The 23,615-nt window shown below is 39.3% G+C and overlaps 1 protein-coding gene across 8 annotated transcripts in view; it reads right to left on the bottom strand.

Moving 5' to 3' along the window:
- The window catches only part of Ddx60 (DExD/H box helicase 60), a 109,632-nt gene extending 88,723 nt beyond the window's left edge, over positions 1 to 20,909 (bottom strand). For 7 of the 8 annotated variants that reach the window (XR_001778429.2, XM_006509393.2, NM_001293783.1 and 4 more), the window contains exons 1-7: positions 20,706 to 20,895; positions 8,876 to 8,983; positions 8,625 to 8,691; positions 8,190 to 8,379; positions 6,349 to 6,690; positions 3,014 to 3,130; positions 9 to 170 (exon numbers count right to left, since the gene is read on the bottom strand). Coding sequence is in view for 6 of the 8 variants with exons in the window: in XM_006509393.2 (XP_006509456.1) it covers positions 9 to 170; positions 3,014 to 3,130; positions 6,349 to 6,690; positions 8,190 to 8,379; positions 8,625 to 8,691; positions 8,876 to 8,879 (882 nt within the window). In the remaining 2 variants the exon portion in view is untranslated. Of the gene's footprint in view, positions 1 to 8; positions 171 to 3,013; positions 3,131 to 6,348; positions 6,691 to 8,189; positions 8,380 to 8,624; positions 8,692 to 8,875; positions 8,984 to 20,705 lie in introns of all 8 variants that reach the window. The other variant, XM_030243448.1, reaches the window with a different exon arrangement.
- Positions 20,910 to 23,615: the final 2,706 nt, after the last annotated feature.

Raw genomic sequence — 23,615 nt, 5'->3', positions numbered from 1 at the left:
AACCACACCTGTTTGACTTTGGACATCTCCTCAGATGCTCCTTTCTCTCTGCTTTCTAAGTAGCAGTGATACATTTCCAAGAAGAGAGAACATGAGGTGACACAAAAGACACATCGGATGTCAGATCCTTCTGGCCAGAGTTGTTTCAGCAGAGATACAGTTTCACATACCTGGCACAGTAGAAAATGGTAACAGGTTGTGACATGTAGAAAACTATATTTATTCATCAGTGATTATATAGTAAGAAATGAGTTGACACAGAAATTGAAGCTAGTTCCACTAATATATATATATATATGCAAAAATTTTGAGCGATAAAATTGTTTTAAAACTTTTTAACAAAACTGTTAACAAATGCATGCACATAAAATCAATGAGAAAATCCATGACTCTTTAAATAATTATTCTCTAATGAAACATAAATAATGAGAAAACAGGAAAAAGTTAAATTCTTCAGTAATATAACAACTGCAAGGGTTTTTATTTTTATGTTATCGAGTGCTAATTCATCTTTTAATACTTTAATAACAGTTTTAGAAATTAAGGTATGCCACTCCGCATATGCTTTCCTAATGAGGTTATAAACAGGCAAAGGTTTAGGAAAAGGCATAGGACAATACACTGAATCGCCATTCAATATACTAATATTTCTCATTCAAGTTCTAAAGAGCTAAACTAAGGAACAATCCAAAATCTGCCCAAAGACATATGCACAAAGGTGTTCATAGCAGAATTATTTGTAAAAGCAAACCTTCCAACTGTTAAATGTTTGGCATTCAAGAAATATGTCCATATGCCCATAAAATAACAATTGTAAGAATTTTAATCAAGTCACAAAATATGTGTGCAATAGTTTAGAAAAGTAACAAAAATAATGCACAAGCAGCATAACCTAACTACTGTAAAATACACTGATGTCTCTTAAAGACATGTGCGTCTTACCTCTAAGCAATGACACTACACCTTAAAACACATGTGTATATAGCTGGGTGGGTAATCCACATGATTAAAAGCAACACACATCATAGCAATCAACTTTCTGAAAGTACTGAGCACTTTTATGGATATTCTGTGCAAAATCACCTCTGCTACATTAGTCAAAAAAGAAAGGGGGGGAGGGAGGGAGGGAGGGAGGGAGGGAGGGAGGGAGGAAGGAAGGAAGGAAGGAAGGAAGAAAGAAAAAAGAAAGAAAGAAAGAAAGAAAGAAAGAAAGAAAGAAAGAAAGAAAGAAAGAAAGAAAACAATAGTCCTGGAAAGCAACAATGAAGAAATGGAGAGGATGTCCAGTTCCCTGTCATACTTGTCCACCTCAAGAAACTGTAGTGACCAAGGAGAGATTCCAAATCCTTGCAAGAATAAGAACGATTGGTATTATTAAAGAGTATATTAGAACAATCACAAGAAGTACTGAATCTGCCCTAGATATGTAAATGCCATTTTTAAAGAAATTTTTTCATCAGGAATTTTTAATCTTCTTTTTATTTTTAGATTTATTCTTTTATATTAAGTGTGAGTGTATTGCCTGCACACATGCATGCTTGATGCCCACTGGTGTCAGAAAGGGAGATCCGATCCCCTGTAACTGGAGCTATGGATGGTCGTGAAGCACCGTGTGAGGGTTGGCAATCAAACGCAGGTCCGCTGTGAGAGCAGCCACTGCTCTTAACCACTGTCCCACCATTCCTGTCACAGATTTTAAATTTTCTATTAAGTCATTCATGTGGAAAAAAAAGACAGCCTGAATGTATGTAATTTCTTTAAAATTATAATAAAATCAGTAAATACCATAAACTATGGAATACAGTGAAAATTGTTGTCTTTTTTTTCAAAATCTACGTGATGCAATGGAAGCAGTGTTCAGAGAAAAATCCTAACACTAAACAGCATTTAACAGCAACAGTGAGAAGATGCTCTGCTCAAAAAAAAAAAAAAAAATTTTAATAAAAGAAAGAAACAAGAAAATCAAAAGTAAAAGACAAAACCATAACCTAAGAGAATAAAAGTCTAAATATCTAATTCAAACTCAAGCTGAAACTAGAAAAAAATTATTAAACTAATAAGAGAAATGACAAAAGTATGAAATAAAAATAGGAGAGAGAATAACACTGAGTCAGAAAACAACTACAAAGTTTTTTTTTTTAAAGTCTACTTCAGAAACTTCAATAGATACAACTTGAAAAAGTAAAGTTGCTAATTTCCTGGAGCAAACTATAAAACTGATTCTCTTGGAATTAGTAAGTTTAAGTAAACCAGTATCCATGAGCTACATAAAATGACAAAGAAAACACCTGGACAAATATACAGCAAGTTTCAAACAGAGAATTTCAAAGAAGTCTGAATAATTCCAATTATCTAGACAGTATTTCAGAATATTAAAAAGGAAGTGCTAACATTCTAATATTTTGCATGAGTCACATAAACCCTTACACATAAATATTAGACAATACAAAGAATGAAAATTAAAGTATTGCAATGCCAACCAAGGCAAAAGTTGAACAGGAAATACAGCAAACAGAACCCAAGGCCATATTAACAAAATAATACACCATGATGAAATATATGTATACCGGGAATGCAGTTATTAGAAAATTTGTTAAGGCAATGTGACAAAAAGAATGTTAGGGACTATGCTATATCTACAGTATGTTCACAATATAAGCAATAGGAAAATCTCAGTATCCTTACACCAGAGTCTAGACATATCTTTATCTTAGTCCTACTTAAAAGGGGAGACATTTCTATGCTGATCAGGAACAGGGGAAAGGTGGCTAGTAGTTTTCATACTCACCACTGCTACAGTAGACCTATTACTATATCCATTAAACCAGGGAAACCCTGGAAGATGGCTGGTCTCAAGGTGAAATGGTAGGAGTTATATACAAAGTTATATTCTGACCTTCATACACACAGCATGTGTGCATGCATGTGCATACACACACACACACACACACACACACACACACACTTTTTAAAAGATAGTTCAACTAAAAAGTGTTTTTTCAAGTTCTATTACCTTCTCTTCCATATCATTGAATTTTAAATCTCCGAACAGATGTGCTAAAGCCATATCTCTGTATTTTTCCAGCTGTTGAATCAGGCTTTTGTAAACAATCATGATCATTCTCTTATTCTGCAAAACCAAGTATGAAAATTGTCATAAATAAAATTATTATTTCCCAATGGCTAAACTCAGAAATTTAAGGTAAACTCACGTTACAAAGCAGTTCTCAATTTAAAATTCACACTAATGTAACTGAGGATGGTCAGCAAGGTTTATATGCATTTTCAGGCAATAATTATTTATCTTTGCCTTTTAAAATAGTACCTTATCTTAGCAGTTTAACAAAGGTATAAATAATATAAACTTTAGTCACTTTATTTTATTTTATTATTATTTTGTTGTTGTTGTTGTTGTTGTTTTCGAGACAGGGTTTCTCTGTATAGCCCTGGCTGTCCTGGAACTCATTCTGTAGACCAGGCTGGCCTCAAACTCAGAAATCCACCTGCCTCTGCCTCCCAAGTGCTGGGATTAAAGGCATGCTCCACCACCTGTCTGGCACTTTAGTCACTTTAAATGTACAGTTCAATGACTTAGAAAATTGACCATGATCATAATACGATACATTTACAAACCTCCCCTCCAAAAAAATTCACTGTGTTTCACCAGCACAAATTTCAACCAAGCACCTAAGAAGAGATGAGACTCTCTCTCTCCCCACAGGCACCAGAAGAGATGAGACTCTCTCTCTCCCCATAGGCACCAGAAGAGATGAGACTCTCTCCCCATAGGCACCAGAAGAGATGAGACTCTCTCTCTCCCCATAGGCACCAGAAGAGATGAGACTCTCTCTCCACAGGCACCAGAAGAGATGAGACTCTCTCCCCATAGGCACCAGAAGAGATGAGACTCTCTCTCCACAGGCACCAGAAGAGATGAGACTCTCTCCCCATAGGCACCAGAAGAGGTGAGACTCTCTCCCCACAGGCACCAGAAGAGGTGAGACTCTCTCTCCATAGGCACCAGTGGCACTGGAAACAGTTCTGGTCAACAGTTTCAACGACACTCTATTTTAAATTCTATTTCAAGTAAGCTTCAAATTGATTAATGTTGCAGGATATTTGTTCACACTGTGAAACCCGAGATTGTGTTGTTTACTGGAAAACCCTGTTTCTAGTTGTGATGTAGCTCAGCCTTTGTACACACCTTTAATCCCTCTGGCTGAAAGACAAACATGCCCTTAGTACGCACTTTTAATCCCAAACAATGAAGGTAAAATTAGTTTGTAGGTGGAAGCAGCTATGTGTGAAAGTGGTGACTAATTGAGTGGTACACAAAGTGCTGAATCAGAGAAAGTTCTGACAGACTAAGATCTGCCCAGCTCTCATAATGGGAATGGGAAGATACGTGAGAGGCAGTACAGAGAGAGAGAGACCGAGAGACAGGGAGACAGAGACAGAGACAGAGAGACAGTTTGAGTTGTACAGAGACAGGTTTCAGAGAGAGAATGAGCTAGACACAGGTGAAGACTGAATTAGCCAGGGAATGAGGAGCCAGAAGATTGGAGTGAATTCAGTTAGTTTGAGTCCAATCAGAGCGATTCAGAAGTGGAAAAAAGCCAGATTGAATCAGTCAGCTTGGAGAGGAGTTTGAGCCGGAACAGCTGAATCGATTCAGCCAGCCAGAGATCAAAAATAACTTAAGAAAGGGTGATCTTATTCAATAGTAAGTCTCATCGACTAAACGTATTCTACGCCTAGATTATACTACATGAGGGCTTGACGCTTCTAGGACTAGGCCTAGAATAGCAGACAGAGGCAGGAAGCCTCCAAGACAAACTGAGAACTTTTATAAGTGAATAAAAGTTACTTTTACAGGTTAATGTTAAAAAATAAATAAAATTTATTTAAGGTGAATGTTAATGAAAATTTATTCCAGGCACATTTTTTGCAAGCTTTCTCAGACCTCAGATGCAGAAACTGCTGTCAACAGAATATTATAAACTCAGGCAGGGTATGGTGGCATATGCCTTTAATCCCAGCACTCAGGGATACAGAGGAAAGTGGATCTTAATTATTTCTAAGCCTGACTGAGCTACACAGTGAGACCCAGTCTATGAAAAGAAAAAAGAGCTACAACATAAACTCTGTATTTAATACTTCCCCAAGGTATAAAAACAGAGCCAGGCCTGTTACTGCTCCCAGCTAGCAGTCAGAGTTAGGAATACTTTAATGATAGGAATCCTAACAAAAGCAAAGGATACTACCCCATCAAGTCATGACAACCATTTGCATGTATGCAAATGTATGATGATGAATATGATGTAATTCTTAAAGAGGGACACATGTCAACTGTTTCTAAAGCTAAGCCACTTCAATAAGATATAAAATAATATCTATATGCAGAATTTGCCTTAACTACTAAAAAAAGTAAGCAAACTAGATTTATTTATAAAGCCTGCACACGTGCTGACTCTGAAAATGCCAATTAGTTCTCAAATATAGCAATATAGAATACTGATTGTTTGAAAAGCAAATGATTTACTGAATGAAGTTATTTATAAAAAAAAATAAATCCATTTCTGTCTTTTCCTTCTTTAAGCAGCTCCAGTGCGTTCTCATTAAAGGTAACCACACGATCAATCATTTGACTAGCAGATCTCAGCAGCAGAGACATACGTTGGCCTCCAATTTCATGTCTTTTATTAACATACCACACAATGTTAGGATACACTGGACAGGGTGTTATTGCTTCTCATAACGTTTATATTCTATTCTACTACTCATTTGGTATTGATTTTGAACAGGCTACTTATTCAAGCATCTATTTCATTATTTTTAAATGTAGATGATTCTTATGCTTGCCTCAAGGGATTTCGGTGACGGTTAAATGTGAATAATCCATGGGTTGAGAACTACTATATGACAAGGAGTACTTGACAAATGTCTATATGTTATCAGTATAAATTCATTGTTATTGCTATTAAACTGTATATATTCCTATAATCTATAATAATTAAATCTATAACAATTTCTTTATTGCAGGTAGAGTCAATATTGAATCAAGAGAGTTAATTTTTTTAAATATTTATTTAAGTTTTAGTTGTGTGTGTATGTGTGTGTGTGCGCGCGTGTGTGTGTGTCCGTCCATCTGTCTGTCTGTAGGTATGTGCATGTATATACAGAGGCCAGAGTTGTCAAATCCCCTTGCAGCTGGAGCTATAGGTAGTTGTGAACTATGAAACATGGATCCAAGACTAATATGCACTCTTAATCACTGAGCCATCTTTCCTGAGTTTATTTAGAAATGTGTGTAAAATTCTAGAACGTGGTCTTTTCGATATACATTACCTCCTTGAAGAACATCTGCATTCCATGAGAGCTTTGCATAAAGTATGCATAAAGACGAAGGATGTCAGATGTCTGTCCTGAGAAGAGCACAATATTGACCTTTGCTGCCCAGGCCTGAATAACTACAAAGTTGAAAAGATGTGTCTGCAGGTCGTTCAGGCCTTCATCAGCCAGTATCAAGAAATATGGGCAACTCTGACCCAAGCAAATATTCCACTCTTCTGACAAGCAGTTAGAAAACTTAGTCCAAACTTCAACAGTGGTATTCTTCTGAAGATGCAGAATTAAAGCAGTTCTCAGTGTCAGAAGTTCGGGGACATTGAAGTATGCATACTCAGCATCCTACAGCAGAGGAGGTAAAGTATGTTATTTGAAAAGTATCATTTAGTATTTTACTAGCCTACTCAGTTAACATATAGTTTTAAGGTCATTGAAGGAATATAATGCAGCCATTTGTTTTGTGGGGTTTTGTCTTCTGTTCTATAGTCAGTAAATTGGCACTGGTGCTGTTTCACAAATGTATGCTATAAATCCCACTTGGACTTAAAAGCATGGGTGCCCTGAAAACAAAAGAGTACCCAGAGTTCATCACACTTTGCCTTCCTGTATTATAATAATTCTCCCATCCTACCTCACTTCAAGAAGACAAAGAACATAAAAACTATGAAAATAGCAATTTGCAACTGTAAACTTTCTGAAATTGGGAGCTGAATGGGAACACATTACTCTAGAGAATAATTCCAGGCTGCGACAACATTTCTTAAACAGCATGAATTTTCCTCAGCAGACCAAAATTTGTACAACCAACTGTAAATATAGAGCAGAACCCTAGCTCCTTATGCAAAATTCTGCTGGCCAGCAATGCTCAGAAATATACACTAACATGAGTTCCAAACTGGACCAACCCATGCAGGAATCCTTGTGTAGATTGCTAGCTGTTCTAACTATAGGAAGAGGAAGATATGGTAGCAGGTACATAAAGCTGTATTTGAAACTAACTGTCCAAATTGTATTAATGAGACCAAATATGGTATTTTCTCATAAGTATTTATGACAGAGCATAGAATACCAAAGTAGGGTTGGTTGGTTAGTTAGTTAGTTAGTTAGTTAGTTAGTTTGTATGGGCTCAAATACACCCAACAACGTACTTTAATACATTTCCTGCTGAGTTTCGAAGGCAGAGTAGTTCTCAGATGGAGGACTAGAATTGAGGCTACTGTTGGAGAGTTTCACCCATCCTTGTGCCTCTGTGTCTATTCAGTAAACACTACAAACACCTCATAACACATGACGAAATAATCGAATTGTATTTATTCTTGAACACTGCAATGATAGGTTATTGTTTTTTCTCTTCTTTTTAAACTTGTTGACTTTGTTTTGTTCTTGTTTGGTTTGGGTTTTGGCTTGGCTTGTCTTGTTTCTTTTTGGTGCTGGAAATTGAACTCACAGTCTGGCATGCACTAGGCAAATCCTCTACCACTAAGCTGCATTTCCAGATTTTTTTTTTCTTTTAAGAGGGACTTTTCAAGTTGGCTAGACTACTCAACTCACTGTGTGAGGTTCAGGCAGGCTTCAAACTTCAATCCTCGGGCCTAAACCTCCAAATCATTTCCGCACTTTTGCAATCAGAGTTTAAAACATTTACAAAATTTTATAAAACCAATTTTAGCTGTAGCCAGGCATAGTAGTGCACACTTGAAATCTTTTCACTTGGGAGGTAGAGGCAAGAGGATCGTTGAGTCCAAGGCCAGTTTCGGCAACTAGAGCCTGTGTCTCTAATTAATTAGGTGAATTCCGATTTTAGTATTTAGAGAATAAAAAACCCAGTTGGAATGTGTTACCTTGAAGAAAACTATGGCAAATTGCCCTCCTTTGCTAATAACATCCAACAGGTAGCGCTCAACCAGGTAGAAGAAGTGGAGACTCTGTCCTGGCTTAAGTGACCTCTCACACGCACACGTGATGAGCAAGGAGTCGCCATCAATCAGAAAGAACTCAGATTCAACAAAATCATTGAATAAGCTGGAGTAGCTAAAACAATGATAAAACAGAATTATAGCAAGATCCAAATGGAGGACACCATACCCCCAAACAGACATGGTGCTATTATGTCATTACCATTAATCTCCTACATTATTGAATATATAGTTGCATATAATTATATGTCTTTATCCATAGAGACAGATGCAGATTAAAATAACTGTATAAGTCTAAACACTACATATTACACATGATTCCAAAACTCTTGATTACTGCAAAAAAAAAAAAATACTTACTCAGCCTTTGACATAGTTTCCAAGATTAAATGTGACATTATTTTTAAAAAACCTGTGTATTTTTTTTCTAAAAAGAAAGAAAGAAAGAGAGAGAGAGAATGGATTATTTTTAGTCAGTATTTTGAGGGAGCTCATTCTTCTTGTTGGAGAAATAAGAAACAGTGATGTCGTTATTTGAATATGTAAACTATTTAATCTCTGCACTATATATTTTTATGTTGTTATAAATAGTATTTTGAATCAGAACTTACCCATTCTTGCTGCTATCTGTGCTTTCAACCTGAACTGGAAAATATTAAAAATGTAAATATCCTTTACTCTGTTTCCTCTCAATGGTCCTTATTAATGAAATGTCGTATCTATAAAGCAAAAGAAAACCCGGTCAACTTTTCTATCAACAGAAGTGTCCAGAATGGCTATATCTCTAACAAAGCAATAAGCAGCGGGACTACAGGAATGAGCACATTCTATGTGCACTCTGTTCTCCAGGAACAAAAACCAAGAAAACAACCACTAATCACATCATCGTATATGCAATGGAAAAATTACAAAGGAGACCAAGTCAAAGATGTGAGACATTTCTCTAGAAAAAATTCAATGCCCAAAAAGAATTCTAAACTTGTTTAATCTAAAGGATTAAACAAGAATTAGGCAAAACAAAGGAAAGGAAAGGTCCAGGCAAGGAAGAGAAGAACACCATATGTTACATATGTAACGGCCTGTGGCATGAAGGAATGAACACCAAACCAGGTGTCTGTAAGAAGCCAGGAGCCTGGAGTGGAGAGTAGGAGAAAGTGTTTGATGTTCAAGAGCTAGGGCCTGAGAGACAGCAAAGCATGCAGATCCTTTGGGCATGCTTTATAGTTAGCTTCTAAGGGTGTGAAGGAGGTGAGAAAGCATCGCATTCTGAAGAGGTCACTCCAGCACAGTACAGGGGTGGGAATAATATTCTTGTCGCAGACACAGAGAGAGCTGCTGCTGGGCAAAGTAACAGTGGCAGCTTGGTGTCATCACAGGTTAATGGGAGGTTGAGGTAATAAGGCTGGGAAGGTCTGAATTTATTTGATGTTAAAAGGTAAGTAGGTCAGAGACTGACAACAAATCAAATCAGAGTAGAGACGTGGGCTGTCAAGGATGACTCTGAAGATTCTGATCCAGGGATGAGAGATGCTTACATAGTTAAGAGAGCTTGTTATGAAAGCATGAGGAACTGAGTCCAAAATGCCAGCACCCATGTAAAAACCCAGGCATGAGGCATATTTCTGAAACTAGCATTAGGGGATGAAGAGAAGCAGCTATCAGGAGCCCACTGACTAGTGAGTCTAGCTAAAAGAGCAAACTTCTAGTTTCGTGGTAGATTCTGTCTGAAGGCAATTAAAGAGAGAGAGAGAGACAGAGAGAGAGAGAGATATCTGTGGACACAGAGAGAAGCCAGAAATCAGAGACTTCTATCCCATAATATTAAAATAGGAACATACAGTGGTGAAGCCAACACTAATAACAAATATTAAAATGGATGAGGATATGTGTCTGTGAAAATGATCAAATCTAAAGAAAGAAGCAATGACTGTGGTCCAGGATGTTTAAAAACCACCTGGGTATAGAGGAATTTTTAATCTAGCAACATGGCTGCTTTGGCAAGGGATAACATCCTACATAACTTCTAGGTCTATATGATCTGGGCAGAATGCAAATATGTCCTGGAATACTTTTTGATCTGGCTGAAATACAGACATGCCACTAGTATATACCTTTAATCCTTAACAATGAAGGTAAGGTTAGTTTACAGAAGGAAGCAGCTATGTCTGAAGGTGACATCTAATTGAGGGGCAGACAAAGTGACAAATCAGAGAAAGATTTGACAGAGTGAGTCGGAGATAGGCTACAGTCAACTCACACAAGCATAGGAAAGAGAAGCTACTTAAGAGCAGCAAGAGAGAGAAAAAGGGGGTGTGGTGGGGTGTGTATGGCATTTTCACAGAGACAGGCTGCAGAGAGAACAAGCTAGCCACAGGAAGACAGAATACGCCAGAGAATGAGAAGGAGCCAAATTAGAACAGATTACCAAAGTTAGTATAAGGCCAAGCAGAGCAATTCAGAGATATCAATTCAACCCAAGAGAAGAAAATTTGAGTCAGAAAGAATGGAAGGGAGTTTGAGCCAGAACAGCTGAGTTCAACCAGCCAGCCTGGATTCAGAAAGGCTGAACTTACTCAGCAGTATTGGAGGCTGAAGCATTCCAGGCCTAGGATAGCAGACAGAGGCTGAAAGATGAAGCTTTCAAGGTCCAGGCTTCCAGAAGATTAGATTGTACAGAAGTTAGAAGCTTCCAGGCTTAGATCTAGGGATAGATAGACTCTGAGCTTAGCCCAAGCCATGTATCTGTAAAGCCTGAGTATGGCTCTCATCTCATCCCTCAATCGAGGAAATAAAAGCAACATTTACATGTGGGCCAGAGTGTGAGCATGGTCTCTTTAACTCACACAGTCACTCTGTCATTTTCAAAGCCTTGCAGAGGGTCTACTTGTCACCACACCCCACACATGCTGCAGAGCACTCAAGCATATATGAAGCAGGTCCTCGGCTCCTGGTAGAGATTCAAAGGAAACAAAGTGTTGGGTGTCTGCACTGCAAGGGCACAGGTTGCTGAGGGGCTCTTTAATAAGATTCTTGTATTCAGAGGTTCTGGGAATAGTGTATAAAGATAATGAACTACAGAAGCTTGTGGGGTGGGGGTGGGGGGAAGCTAAGGCATGGCAGTCCAAGGAGAAAAATCAGCATCGTGTTAATTAGGACAAAGAATATGGCACTCCAAGCTGAACTAGAGATTCTGTGGTTCGTTCTTGAAGGCAAAGCACAGGGTGCTTGGTTGGAGATAAACTGGAAAGACATGAAGAATCCAATTTTAAAGAGTCCTATGCCCCAGGTTAAAAATTTTAAACACAGTCCTCAAATTTAGTAATTGTGCATTAGCTGGCATTCTCCACACTGTACCCAGCTCAAAAGGAAAATGGCTAGTTGGTGAGAACTAAACAGGCAAAAGATAATTAGCCTCAAACATGTTACAAAGAGAAAAGAGGGGCTGGAAGTGGCTCAGTGTGAGGACTCTTGTTGGGTACCCAGCATCCTCTTCAGGCAGCTCAGAAATGCCTATAAATCAAGCTCCAAAAGATCTGACACCTTCTGGCCTTTGACAGTATCCATACCAATGTAGCATGCATATGCATGCACACACAAACACACACACACACACACACACACACAACACCACCCATTTTTCAATGAAAAGTTTCAAGAATGGATAGTGTCTAATTCTATCTTATAAAATACTATAAGGCAATTAATAAGTTCCTATATATTCACAATGTCCATGGAAGGTGGGTGGTAGTGGTACAAAAAGCCAAAACAAAACAGAATGTACATGGTAAATCTGGGCTGTTTTATAGAACTGTTCTAACAAAACAAATAGTTCATTCCAAACAAATTAGCATGCATGTATCTATGACCTAAACCAAAGCAACTGTTTAATAAAGAAATAAATGTTTTAAGGAAATGCTATATTGAAGAAAGTAATAAAGTTTTAATTAAAAAGTCATAACTATCACTGAGATGCAGGTGCCTGCTGCTACAGCACTACTTTTAAACTAGCCGTGATGGAGTATAAAACCATTTGTTTTTAATTTTACAGTTAAGAGATTCATTCCACTGCCTGCCTGCCTGCCTTCTCTCCTCTCACCACATTATGTGAGAGCTTCCCTAGTTAGCTCTGTAACAAATTATATGCAATCCTTAACACACAATGGAAGCCCCAACCATTACCGTAGTCCTCCTTCTTTCTCCTCTTACTTAAGTGGCATGCTATGGAACACAGAATCAGCTATTTGCATACCTGTAATAACTAGTAAATGAGTGTGCACGCACACAGACACACACACACGCACATTACTTAACAGATAAGAAGAAAAACAGCAAGATCCTTGTTCTCAATAAACGTTTTTTGTTTTTTGCTTTTTGTTTTTGTTTTTGTTTTTGTTTTTTGGGTTTTTTGGGGATTTTTTTAAGGTTAAGGATGTAGCTCTTGCCTAGTACCTTGGGTTTAACTGTCAATATCACAAATAGAAAATATCAAGACTAAAACAAGCCTGTTATAATCTCAAGTTGTTAACCTGGACACCACACTCAGGTTGTCTGATAGCACAAACGCTAATGAAAAGAACAATAGACTACATAATCTAGGCTTTATTAAGAGAGGTGGTGATCTGCCGAGAGAGAGCTTGTTCTCACCGTAAAAGCAATCTGTCTTCCATCGCACCTTATAGAAAGGACAAAAGCAGGGGATCATTCCAGAGCTCAGGTCTGCCACTCTAATTAGGTCAACCACACTTCTTAGACCTGTGGTGTGCGCATCTCTCTGGTTCACACCGCTTGACTTGCACCCATTCTCCAGACATCGGAGTTCAGCCACTTCTTATAACACTGACTCTAATTAGCATCTGCCAGTATCAATCCTACCTGAAGAGGGGAGTCAACTCAGGACAAGCAAGTCCTAGCAGTGCTTAACTGCTAAGCTGTGAAGAACATGTATACATAGACTGCTTTCTCAGATGTGGAACACAATAGTGCCTGTGTAGTCTGAAGAAGAAAGTAGCTGTATCCCTCCATCCATACGCAGCATCCTCCACTGTTAGTGAGAACACTTTGATCTCTAACAGCTGCTTCTCAGGAAAGGTGGCAACCTGCCACTGTGCCCCCTAATCAGCTGCCACCATGACTTATGACCAGTAAGAAAACTTTCCAGTACATCTCTAGGCCTCTCTCAGTACCACATAGAACACCAAACAGTTATAGCCAAAGAAAATGTGATTAGAAAGACTAGGGAGGCTTCCCTGAGGGATGGAAGATGCAGGAGTCAGGGGATAAAAGATAGAAACTGAAGGGACCCTCTCTTTTCTTTGAACCAGAAGCAATATTATGAACAAGCTTAGCTTGATATTGTATGTAGACAATTGTTAGCAAATCCTATGAAGTTTCTCCCCTCCTGCCAAGGCCAAGGAGGTTAATATTTATAGTCTTCCCCTGTCCTCATTCTGGACAACTTCCCAGGAAGACATTGTTGATTTGCCATCCGATTATTTAATTCTGACTATCCCTGCTACTTCAATGACATCTCTACTGGTTGATCTAATATCTCTTTGTGTGTGTGTGTGTGTGTGTGTGTGTGTGTGTGTGTGTGTGTGTGTAGGAGTGGGGGTGATGAATGTGGGTAATTCAAAGCTAATAAAACCCCTTGTAATTGTTTCAGATTTCAACAGCTGTAAGATGCTCTTGGGCTAGCTACACCTGAACTGCACTCCTAAGTTTAATTGTATCTGTCCTGTGGGTAATCGTCTAGAACCTTCCAAGATTCTAGACCAAGTTGTTCTCATAGGGGCACTGTTCTGTAAAAAGTCAACAGACAGCAATTACAAAGATTGAGAAGGAAAACTCAAAATAAACCAATAAAGTTAAGTATTTCATAAAAACTAATTTAGAAAAAAATACTTATTAGAAATGGATCTATCTATTTTTGTGTGGTAATAGCCAAAACTGAATGACAAAAGATGTAGTGGGAATTTTTTGTGCAGTGTATGGAAACTTAAATTAAATTAAAAAATTTAAAAAAACAACTATGGCCAATGAGCTGAGGCAGAATTGGAACATGGAGCATTCAGCAGAGAGATAGGATAGTGGGATAGAACCAGGTGTAGAACGGAAGATTTGCCTCCCGAACGATGAAGGAGAAGGTCGCATGAACCTGAAGGAGAAGGTCACATGAACCTGAGAAGAGGTAACCCACATGTGGCAGGACTTAGAATAAACAGGATAATTGAATTACAAGCTAGTTCTGGAACAAGCCCTAGCATCTGGCCTAGGCAGTTATTCATAATAATTCTGTCTCAGAGTCATTATTTCATGAATTTGGGTGCAGGTGGCAAAGCTCACAGTTACAGAAAGACTTAAGAGAGAGATTAGGGTTTTGTAAGAGGCTTAATAACTGGCAAAGCAATATAGTTATCCTTATCTAGAGGAACACTAAAGGAGTTGTTTATAAAGTGGCATTTCAAAGAATTTTTTAAAAAATTATTGCATTTCATTTCTTTAAGTGTGTGTGCATATGTGCCCATATAAATGTGGAGATTGTGGGACAACTTCTGGAGTCAGTTATCTTCTTCCACTTCTTCGCTCTCCCTCATCCTCTCCTTCTTCCAGTCCTCCTCTGTCCCTTCCACTCTCTCTCAAATGCACTGGCTCCTTGTTCTTCAATTACAATCCTTGCATACACGAAGGTAAGTTTCTAAATACACTCTACTAATTAACAACCTTCGATAGGCATTCCATGCATCCTGGGCGTCCCCCTCCTCCTCCTCCTCCTCCTCCTCCTCCTCCTCCTCCTCCTCCTCCTCCAGGCTTCTCTGGCTGACTTCCTGGGAAACTTGAGAACCTCCTGGCCCTGCCCTCATCTCTCCTCTCCCATTCAAATAACCTAGTCTTTGCCCGAGGAAAAAATCTTATTGTACTCTGTGGAAAAATACTTTTTATTTTTTAAAAATAATAAAAAAAAAACTCTTTTATTTTGACCTATTTTTTAAAATGGAAAATGTGCCCATTTCACGTTCCATTCTTCTCTCTCCTAATTATTGTTTCTTTCTTATTTTACTTCCTTAATTCCATGAGAAAAAAACAACATAACAAGGAAATTTTCAAAATTTATTAAAGTAGGAGTGAACCCAAATTTCACTTATGAGATAATATAACAAATTAAGAATATCTGTCCATAGTCAACCACACTACACAGCTGTTGTTAGTCCTACACAGAGCATCTGGGATTTTGAAACTCTTACACGTTTTATCTTCCTCAGGCTCACATGAGTCTGAGAGTTATAGAATGTTTCACTTGAGTAAGAGCAGGCCAAGATAACAAAGTTTCCAACGACCTTGTACAAGCAAGGAGGAAAAGGGAGATACACAGACAACCAAACATTCTTTTATGTTAACCCTATAGTTGCAGTTTCCAACACAAAAGACATCTATTCCTCTGGAGATCTGGAGGAGACAGCAAACTGTTTCTGGACCTAAAAAGACATCTATTCCTCTGGAGATCTGGAGGAGACAGCAAACTGTTTCTGGACCTAAGAAAATAAAGCAAGAAAGTGTCCTGTGGTACAAGTTTGGCAGGAGGCTTCCTATTTAGTCTAGTGATGGAAGGCTGGACCTGGAGCATTGGTATAGTAATTTTAAAAATTATTGTACACAGCCATGCCAGCCAGGGAAGCAGGTAGACAATTGTCAGCTCTTTATTCTCAATTGTCTGCTCCATCAAATTCCCTAATCTTATACCCAGATCTGGAGCACACTGCTGGATGCTGCCTCTCCTTCCTCTCTGCCTCCATTTCCAGAGGACTAAGCAGACATTACTGGAAAACCCTGCTTTCTACCCTCCTGTGAGGCCCATCAGCCTATTCCCCAGCCCATTACCATCCCTAAATGTCAACTTCCAATGCCAAGAAACACATTCTAACATGAACTCCCAATGGCCACACTAGGCAGGATCTCAGAAGCATTCATTATCAGACAACACAGAGCCATCACCCAGAGATAGCAACAGAATACAAGGAATGAATCATCTACCCAACAAAGACAAGACCAGGTATCAGCACCTAGAATTACAATCATCCCAAATTGTCCAAGATGCCAGCGTAAAAAGTATAATCAATAACAACCAGGATAATGTGTCTCTACTAGAGCTTATCGGTCCACTATAGTAAACCCCAAGAATTGTAATATAGCTGAAGCACAAGACAAGAACTTGCAAATGGCCTTTATGAATATGTTAGAAGTCCTTAAAAAGAAAATGTATAGATTGATTAAAGAAATCTATAAAAGCACAGTGTTAGTAAATTTAAAACAAACGAAACAAAGGTTCAAGACATACAATAGAAATAGAATCAAAAGAAAAAAACCCAAACTGAGGAAAAACTGAGATTGAAAACTTTAGAACTCGAACAGGAACCTCATAGGCTAGAATCACCAACAGAATACGAAAGATGAGACAGGAAATCACAGTCCCTGAAGACAAAATAGAAGCAATGGATACTCGCTCAAAACAATGCTAAATCTAATGGAATCCAGGCACAAAGCATCCAGGAAACATGGGACACTATAAAAATTCAAAATCTATGCATAATGGAAATAAAGGAAGGAGAAGAAACTCAGGTCCAAAGTACAGAAAATATTTTCAACAAAATCATCGAAGAAAATTTCCCAATCTAAAGCAGGAGGTCCTTATCAAGGTACAAGAAGCATAAAGAACACCAAGTATACTAGGCCAGAAAAGAACTTCCCAAGTCACATAATAACTACAACATACAGAACAAAGAAGGAATAGTAAAGATGAAAGGGAAAAAGACCACAACATACAAAGGGAAACCTCCTAGAATCAAACCTGCTTCTCAACCGGACTCTCAAAGCCAGAAGGGCCTAGACATCTAGATGTTGGCCAATTGTCAAGAGACCACAGATGCCAGCCCAAACTACACCCAGCAAAACGTTTAGTCAAAATACATGGAAAAACCATACATTCCAGGATAAAGCCAAATTTTAGCAATGTTTTGTTTGTTTGTTTGTTTGTTTGTTTTTGTTTTTGTTTTTTTGGTTTTTCGAGACAGGGATGTTTATCTATAAGTCCAGTCTTCCAGAAGGTTCGAAATTCACAGGTAAGTGGATGGAATTAGAAAAAAAAAAAAAATCATCCTGAGTGAGGTAACTCAGACTCAGAAAGACAATGATGGTATGTGTTCACTTAAATGGATGCTAGCTGTTAAGTCATTGATAAGCAGGCTACAAGCTGTATAACCAGAGGGGTTAAGGATCGTGTGACTGACTAGGATGAAGGTTGCATTGCCCTAGGAGAAGGAACTAGAATAGCTAGTTATGGGTGGATGGCAGGGGGTGGGGGTGGGGTGGTGTTGTAATGGAATGAGGCAAGGGAGAGGAAATGGAGAGGACCTAATACAGTAGAACCTTCCTATCAGAAACGCATATATGAAGACAATCGAAATGAATTTGCCAAATAAGGGGGTGAGGTTAGAGTCCCAACTTGACATCTCCTGTTTCAAAATGGAGCTTCCAGTACCAAGAATGGGTTACATCTAGCTCTTGGCCAAATAAGTCTCATAGGAACACCCAAATAACCTAGGATATTGCCAAACTAACCCTCTTGGAGTTCTCTGAGCCCAAGAGAAGGTGGAAAAAGTGTAAGAGCCAGAGGACACCAAGGCACCAAGATCTTCTGGATACAACAGGACTGGAGCACATGTGAACTCTGGCAATGTGAGACTGGCAATATGCACAAGGACCTACATGGGTCTGTACCAAATGGGGTACCAGGACTGAAAGAAGTGAACACATGCCCCTCTCTGGGCCCATCTCTAACCTAGAAGCTATCCCTAATAGGTAACCACTTGCAAATGAAAAATGAGTTTTCTCGCTGAGGAAACAATCTACTCTTAACTGTAGGCTTCATACCCACTACTAAGTAGATGGCCAAACTCAAGGCATTTTTGTAGGTTCTTTGTTTTATAATGTTGAGTCAGAACTTTCTTTTCCATCTTACAGGTCCTTAGCATATGTATTATTTCTTCTGGTTTTGTGTTTCTAAGGGATTCCTGTGTGTGTAAAAATGTGTGTCTCTGCAGTTTATCTTTAGGGTGAGCTGGTGATATGAAAAAGCAGCTGGTTATCACTCTATAAACAAAGAGCTCTGCAACTCATCCCCAACCAGCCTCATACAGACAGACCAAAGGCCAAAGCCGACCACCATCCCAGAGCTCACGCTCACCCCACTGGTACAAACCCTCCTGGAACACTGAGTCTAGTTATTGTCCATAAGGATTGTACTCCTTCATGTACCGCCTGGACTGGACCATTAAATTATACCAAGCAAGTCATTAGTAGCAGTATGTGCATGACAAGCTGTTAATAACATGTATGTATAGGCCATTCAAAAGAATGAAAAGAAAAAATATTGCTGGATACTTTTATGAGGGAAAAAAACATGTTTTTAAATTTCTAAAAGAAAATACCTTGAAGCCAGGATTCTGCATCAAACATACATTTTAGTTCATTGAGAATGCAAAAAGATATAACCTGTCATTGTAAAGTGAGGCATTCCACCAATTCTCATCTTGAATTGTAATTCTAGCTAAAGGAAGAGGGGGGATGCAAAACAAAATCCACAGAGAAACTGTGGAAAATAAAAAGATTCAATGGAGCTATGTACATAGTTTACATGTAGTAAGACTACTTCTAGGGGTAGCCACAGTAATATAGGACTATATTTTCAGGCTAAAACATGCAGACTGCATCGACATTGAATAATATCTACATAACCGGACCAATAAAATTGCTCAGTGGGTAAAGGTGCTTGCCACCCAGCCAGATGACCTGCATTCTATCCTTGAGACCTACCTGAGAGAGGAAGAGAACACATCCCTGCAGATTGTCCTCTGATCCCCACAGGCACGTTGTGCCTTTAGAAAGTATGAACATATAAAGGGCCAGAAAGATGGCAGATGATGCAGTAATTAAGACTGTCTACTGCTGTTGTAGAGGACCAACCAACTTCTGTTCCTAGAATGTACACAGGCTCACAACAGGTTGTAACAGCACAAGGGATCCAACCACGCTGGACTCCTAGTATATTTGCACTCAAATGCATATTCCCACACATCAACAAACACACACACTTAAAAAGTGAATCTAAAAGCTATTTACTGATTTCTCATTCTTTTACTCACTATGAAAAGAAATTACAAGAATTGTCACAAAATCCTGCAAAACATGATAGACCTGATACATACACATACATGTGTATATATGAATATGTGTATATGTGTATATGTATATGCATATATGTATATATGTATGTATGTATGTACGTATGTACGTATGTATGTATGTATATATGTATGTATGTATATATGTATATATATATGCATATATGTATATACGTATATATATGTTGGGCGTCCTGACACCCTTATTACCAGGACAGTCTCTCTGGTAATGAGGCATGTTAGTTAATTGAGAAAGCCTCCTATATCCTTGGAAAGTACAGCCACCTGTGAGAAGTGACCTGAAGTGTGACAATGGAAGGTATCAGACTCTGAGTTACCCTTAATCAACAACTTGCAAGAAATCAGAGAATTCCAGACTTCTTACTGACCTCAAGGAACCAAAATGAGCACCCAGAACCTGGCTCCGCCCTGGCAGACATCTTGAGTTCTATGCTGGGCTTTGCAAAAAGCACTTAGCCTGTGCCTAAACAGAATCTGTAAAATAAAACACCTATTGTGTTTAAAGCAACTCAGTTTGTGCTGATTTGTGATGAGGAAACAGAAAATCAATCCCTGCTCCTTACACATGAATACATTAAATCTCAGATGACTCAAACAGGGAGACTGAGGCAGCGGGATACTCCAAGTTGGCCCAACCTGGGTTCCATGGGGAGTACCAGGAAGCCCAGGGAGACTGCTAGGGCTAGCATACGAAGAGATTGGGTGGGGGGATGCATTTCTGCAGTAAAGCATAACTTGTCTTAGCCACTGCAATTTCAGGGCAACTACAATTCATCTGGGTTTTTCTTCACATTCTGCTTCTAGCTCTGGAAGCCTGAAGTAGGGCCCCGATTCGATTCGGCACCTAGGAGAAAAACTATTGGTGGGGATGTTCAACATTTATTGGCTGTGCACACACCCCAATGCCCCTACTTATTGATCCCTATCCCAGCTACCCGTTTACAAAGGATCCTCAAGAGACTGAGTCAGGCATCTTTTTCCCTGCCACTCACCACTCAGACCTCTTCCCTCTGTGGTCCACCGAGTACTGGCCACTGGGGTAGGTGGGTCTGTGCTCCACTGCCCATTGAAAGCTACCTCCTAGTGCTGTCCCCTCAGCTCCGCTCCAGCTCCTCTTTTGGGATACTCTGACCTAGGCACGCCCTACAATCCCCTGGCGAGCCCAGAAGCAACCCCCTGGCCTCACCGGGAAGCCCAGACCGGGAACCTGGACCTGCTACGTGCAGAGAACCGCTGGTCTGCGCAGCAGGTATTGAGCGCGCTGGTCCGCGCTGCAGGTAACAAGCAAGCACACAGTCGACCACAGGAGACCTAAGACCAATCGCTAGCTCCAAAAAGTGGCAACTTGTGAGTCTCTCAGGCCGCCTTTTATAAGTGAAGGATAGTTTCGGTTTCTCTTCTGCTCCCAGAAGCTTTAAGTTTCGGTTTCCATTCATCACTAATCAAAGAGCATTTGGTGAATGCAGCTTTGCGCATCCTTTGGTAAAGTTAGTACTGTTAAGGTAGGAAAACCAGAGGCTTTGGGATTCTTGAGGTAAGGAGGAGGATTTGACAGGGAAATCTGGAGACATCTAAGCAAGGCAACATTGGAGAGGCTGTAGCAGCAGAACTCCGGGCGCTGTGCCAATTGCTCCTACTGTGCTAACGACAGCAGGAGGACAAAGCCTCAACAAAGCCCAGACACCTCTACCTTTTCAGGTAGTATTTTAAAGGTAGGTAGGAATTTGAGATTACATGAGTCTATTATTGAAGCCTGTGATTAATCCATTTGGGATCTTCTTTAGCCGAATGGCACTACTAAACAAGCTGAAAATGGAGCCTACTTTTATCTCAGCCTTAATAACTTTTCTTTCCTTTGATTTTGTTTGATTTGGTTTGGCTTGGTTTTTTACCTGTCAATACCTGAAATTTGGGTTTGAAAGCTGGCTTGCTTAGTATCCTATGCTTGCTGAACTTTAGGAAGGCTCTAAATATGACAATTCTATTTTCAATATTGGAATTCTAGAAAGTGGGGGACTCTTGCATTTGGGTGACCGTGACAACAATGGGACCAAAAGCTATTTTGTCAGGCACTGGCAGAACTCTCATCCATGGGGAAAGAGCAACAGAATGCAATGTGTTGAGATAACTTGAGAAACATCCATTGTTTTGAAGGCCATTAAGAATGGACCCTTCCCTCATGGTCAGCTTTTGACCTAGCCCCTGTTTCCTTGGTAACAGTAAGAAAAGGTCCCACCCTTTCTGTCCTCCTTTACATTAAAATACTACCTGAAAAGGTAGAGGTGTCTGGGCTTTGTTGAGGCTTTGTCCTCCTGGGTGAGAAAATGTCACCCTTTCCTGTTCCCTCCAATTTAAGTCAGCGACCTAATTCCTTGAGACTGTGGTAACTGTGGTAATAGATACTGCACGCATAGCCTAAACCAAGGAGCATGATATAAGTGGATTATCTCAGGTGGGCCCAAAATAATCATAAGCAGGTTCTTAATGTGGTGACAGAGGCAGAAATTCAGGCTGGTAATTTGATTACATATGTAGTCTTCTAGCAAGACTCTATGAAGATGATGGAAAACCACAAACCAAGGAATGAAATTGAAATAATCTACTCCAGGTTACAAATCTCCATGCTTATTAAGCCAACTGTGAGCACTGTGAGTTCTTTACACAGCCAGCTGACCAAGAGTAAGCTGGCACCTCAGGAGAGCTCTCGGTGGAGAAAACAGGGTTTTCAAGTCAAAAGTCTACAATTATAGCACACAGGGGGTAGGCTGAGGACATGTCACATCAGGATATATATATATATAATTTACTGGAGCAAGGACAACTCTGTGGCCACCATTGAGGGATATGTCTCCCTCACTGTTAATGTTTACTGGTCCTCAGGAAGAGCTCATGAGCTCCCCTCATCAGTGATGGAACGTTGATGAGCCTTGTCTTGTGTTGATAGTCACTGTTACTATGAATTCACAGGTATAACAGGCATGTCGTGTCCAGAAGAGAGTGTTTCACAGCACTCTTTCCTGTTTGAGACTCTTACATTCTTTCCCTCCTTTCCCCCATAATATTCCTTGAGCTTTGGAGGAAAAGATATCAATGTCTCATTTTAGGATGAGTGCCCAGCTGTCCCTTATTCACCAGTTATCTCTGCATTAACCATCACCTACTCCAGAGCCACCCAAATCTATGAATATAGATACAAATATTTAGAAGGCGGTTTGACATCATATCCATATAGCAAAGCAACAGGAGTAGTTTCCCCTTTAGAGCCTATAACTTCGCCATTCATGGGTTTTGGATTAGGTCAGACATGAGTTGCTCCTGTAGAATAGACCTAAAATCCTAAAATCAGAATGTCGTTGGTTATCATACCACTACTGTGCCAGTGGAAACATCCTGTCTGACAGGTTAGTATTACAGAAAACAGATTCCTTTCTAGATCTTCTAGAAACCACTCCTGATGGCGCTTGGATTTGAACCCAGTGAAACTGACTTTCAGAACTAAGAACAAGTTACTCTTGTTCTAAGCGACTGTGAATAATTCAGTACAGGAGCCCCAAAAAGTGAACGAACAAACTAACTAAATGTAATACAGTCATGTAAGCTAATGTAGTAGAAAAACCATGACATATTTGCTAGTAGCAAAACTAAGACTCTTACAACACAGGAGACGACTATGAGCTCAGTGATGTGGGAATATCCTCATATTTATTATCATACTATTCCAGGTTTTACAAGATGGATATTTTTGTGTTGCTTTTTTTGATGAGGTAAGTGATTTTGATGATTAAAGTGATACAAAGACAATAAGTGGTGACATAATACCAAACTTAATGAAAACCAAAAGTTTGCTTATAGGATTTTCAGTTACATGAACTCTGACAAATGCTTCTCCTTCTAGAACTGAAATTCTTCCAGCCTATAGACCAACTGTTTTCTTTTCATTTTTTTTTTAATTAAACTTGTGTGCTGTTGTTATCATTTGGGGATTTTCTTTGTGGGCATTTTTAGGGTAAGCAAACTCTGTGGTGTTCATGGTTGTTTTGACTTTCAGTGACTTCAGATTTTTCAGTGAATAACTTAATAAACTTTGATTCACCCC

The sequence above is a fragment of the Mus musculus genome, chromosome 8 (assembly GCF_000001635.26).
Source record: "Mus musculus strain C57BL/6J chromosome 8, GRCm38.p6 C57BL/6J".
Lineage (NCBI taxonomy): Eukaryota > Metazoa > Chordata > Mammalia > Rodentia > Muridae > Mus > Mus musculus.
The sequence above is the reverse complement of the archived record's forward strand: the minus strand, read 5'-3'. Positions and strand labels throughout refer to the sequence as shown.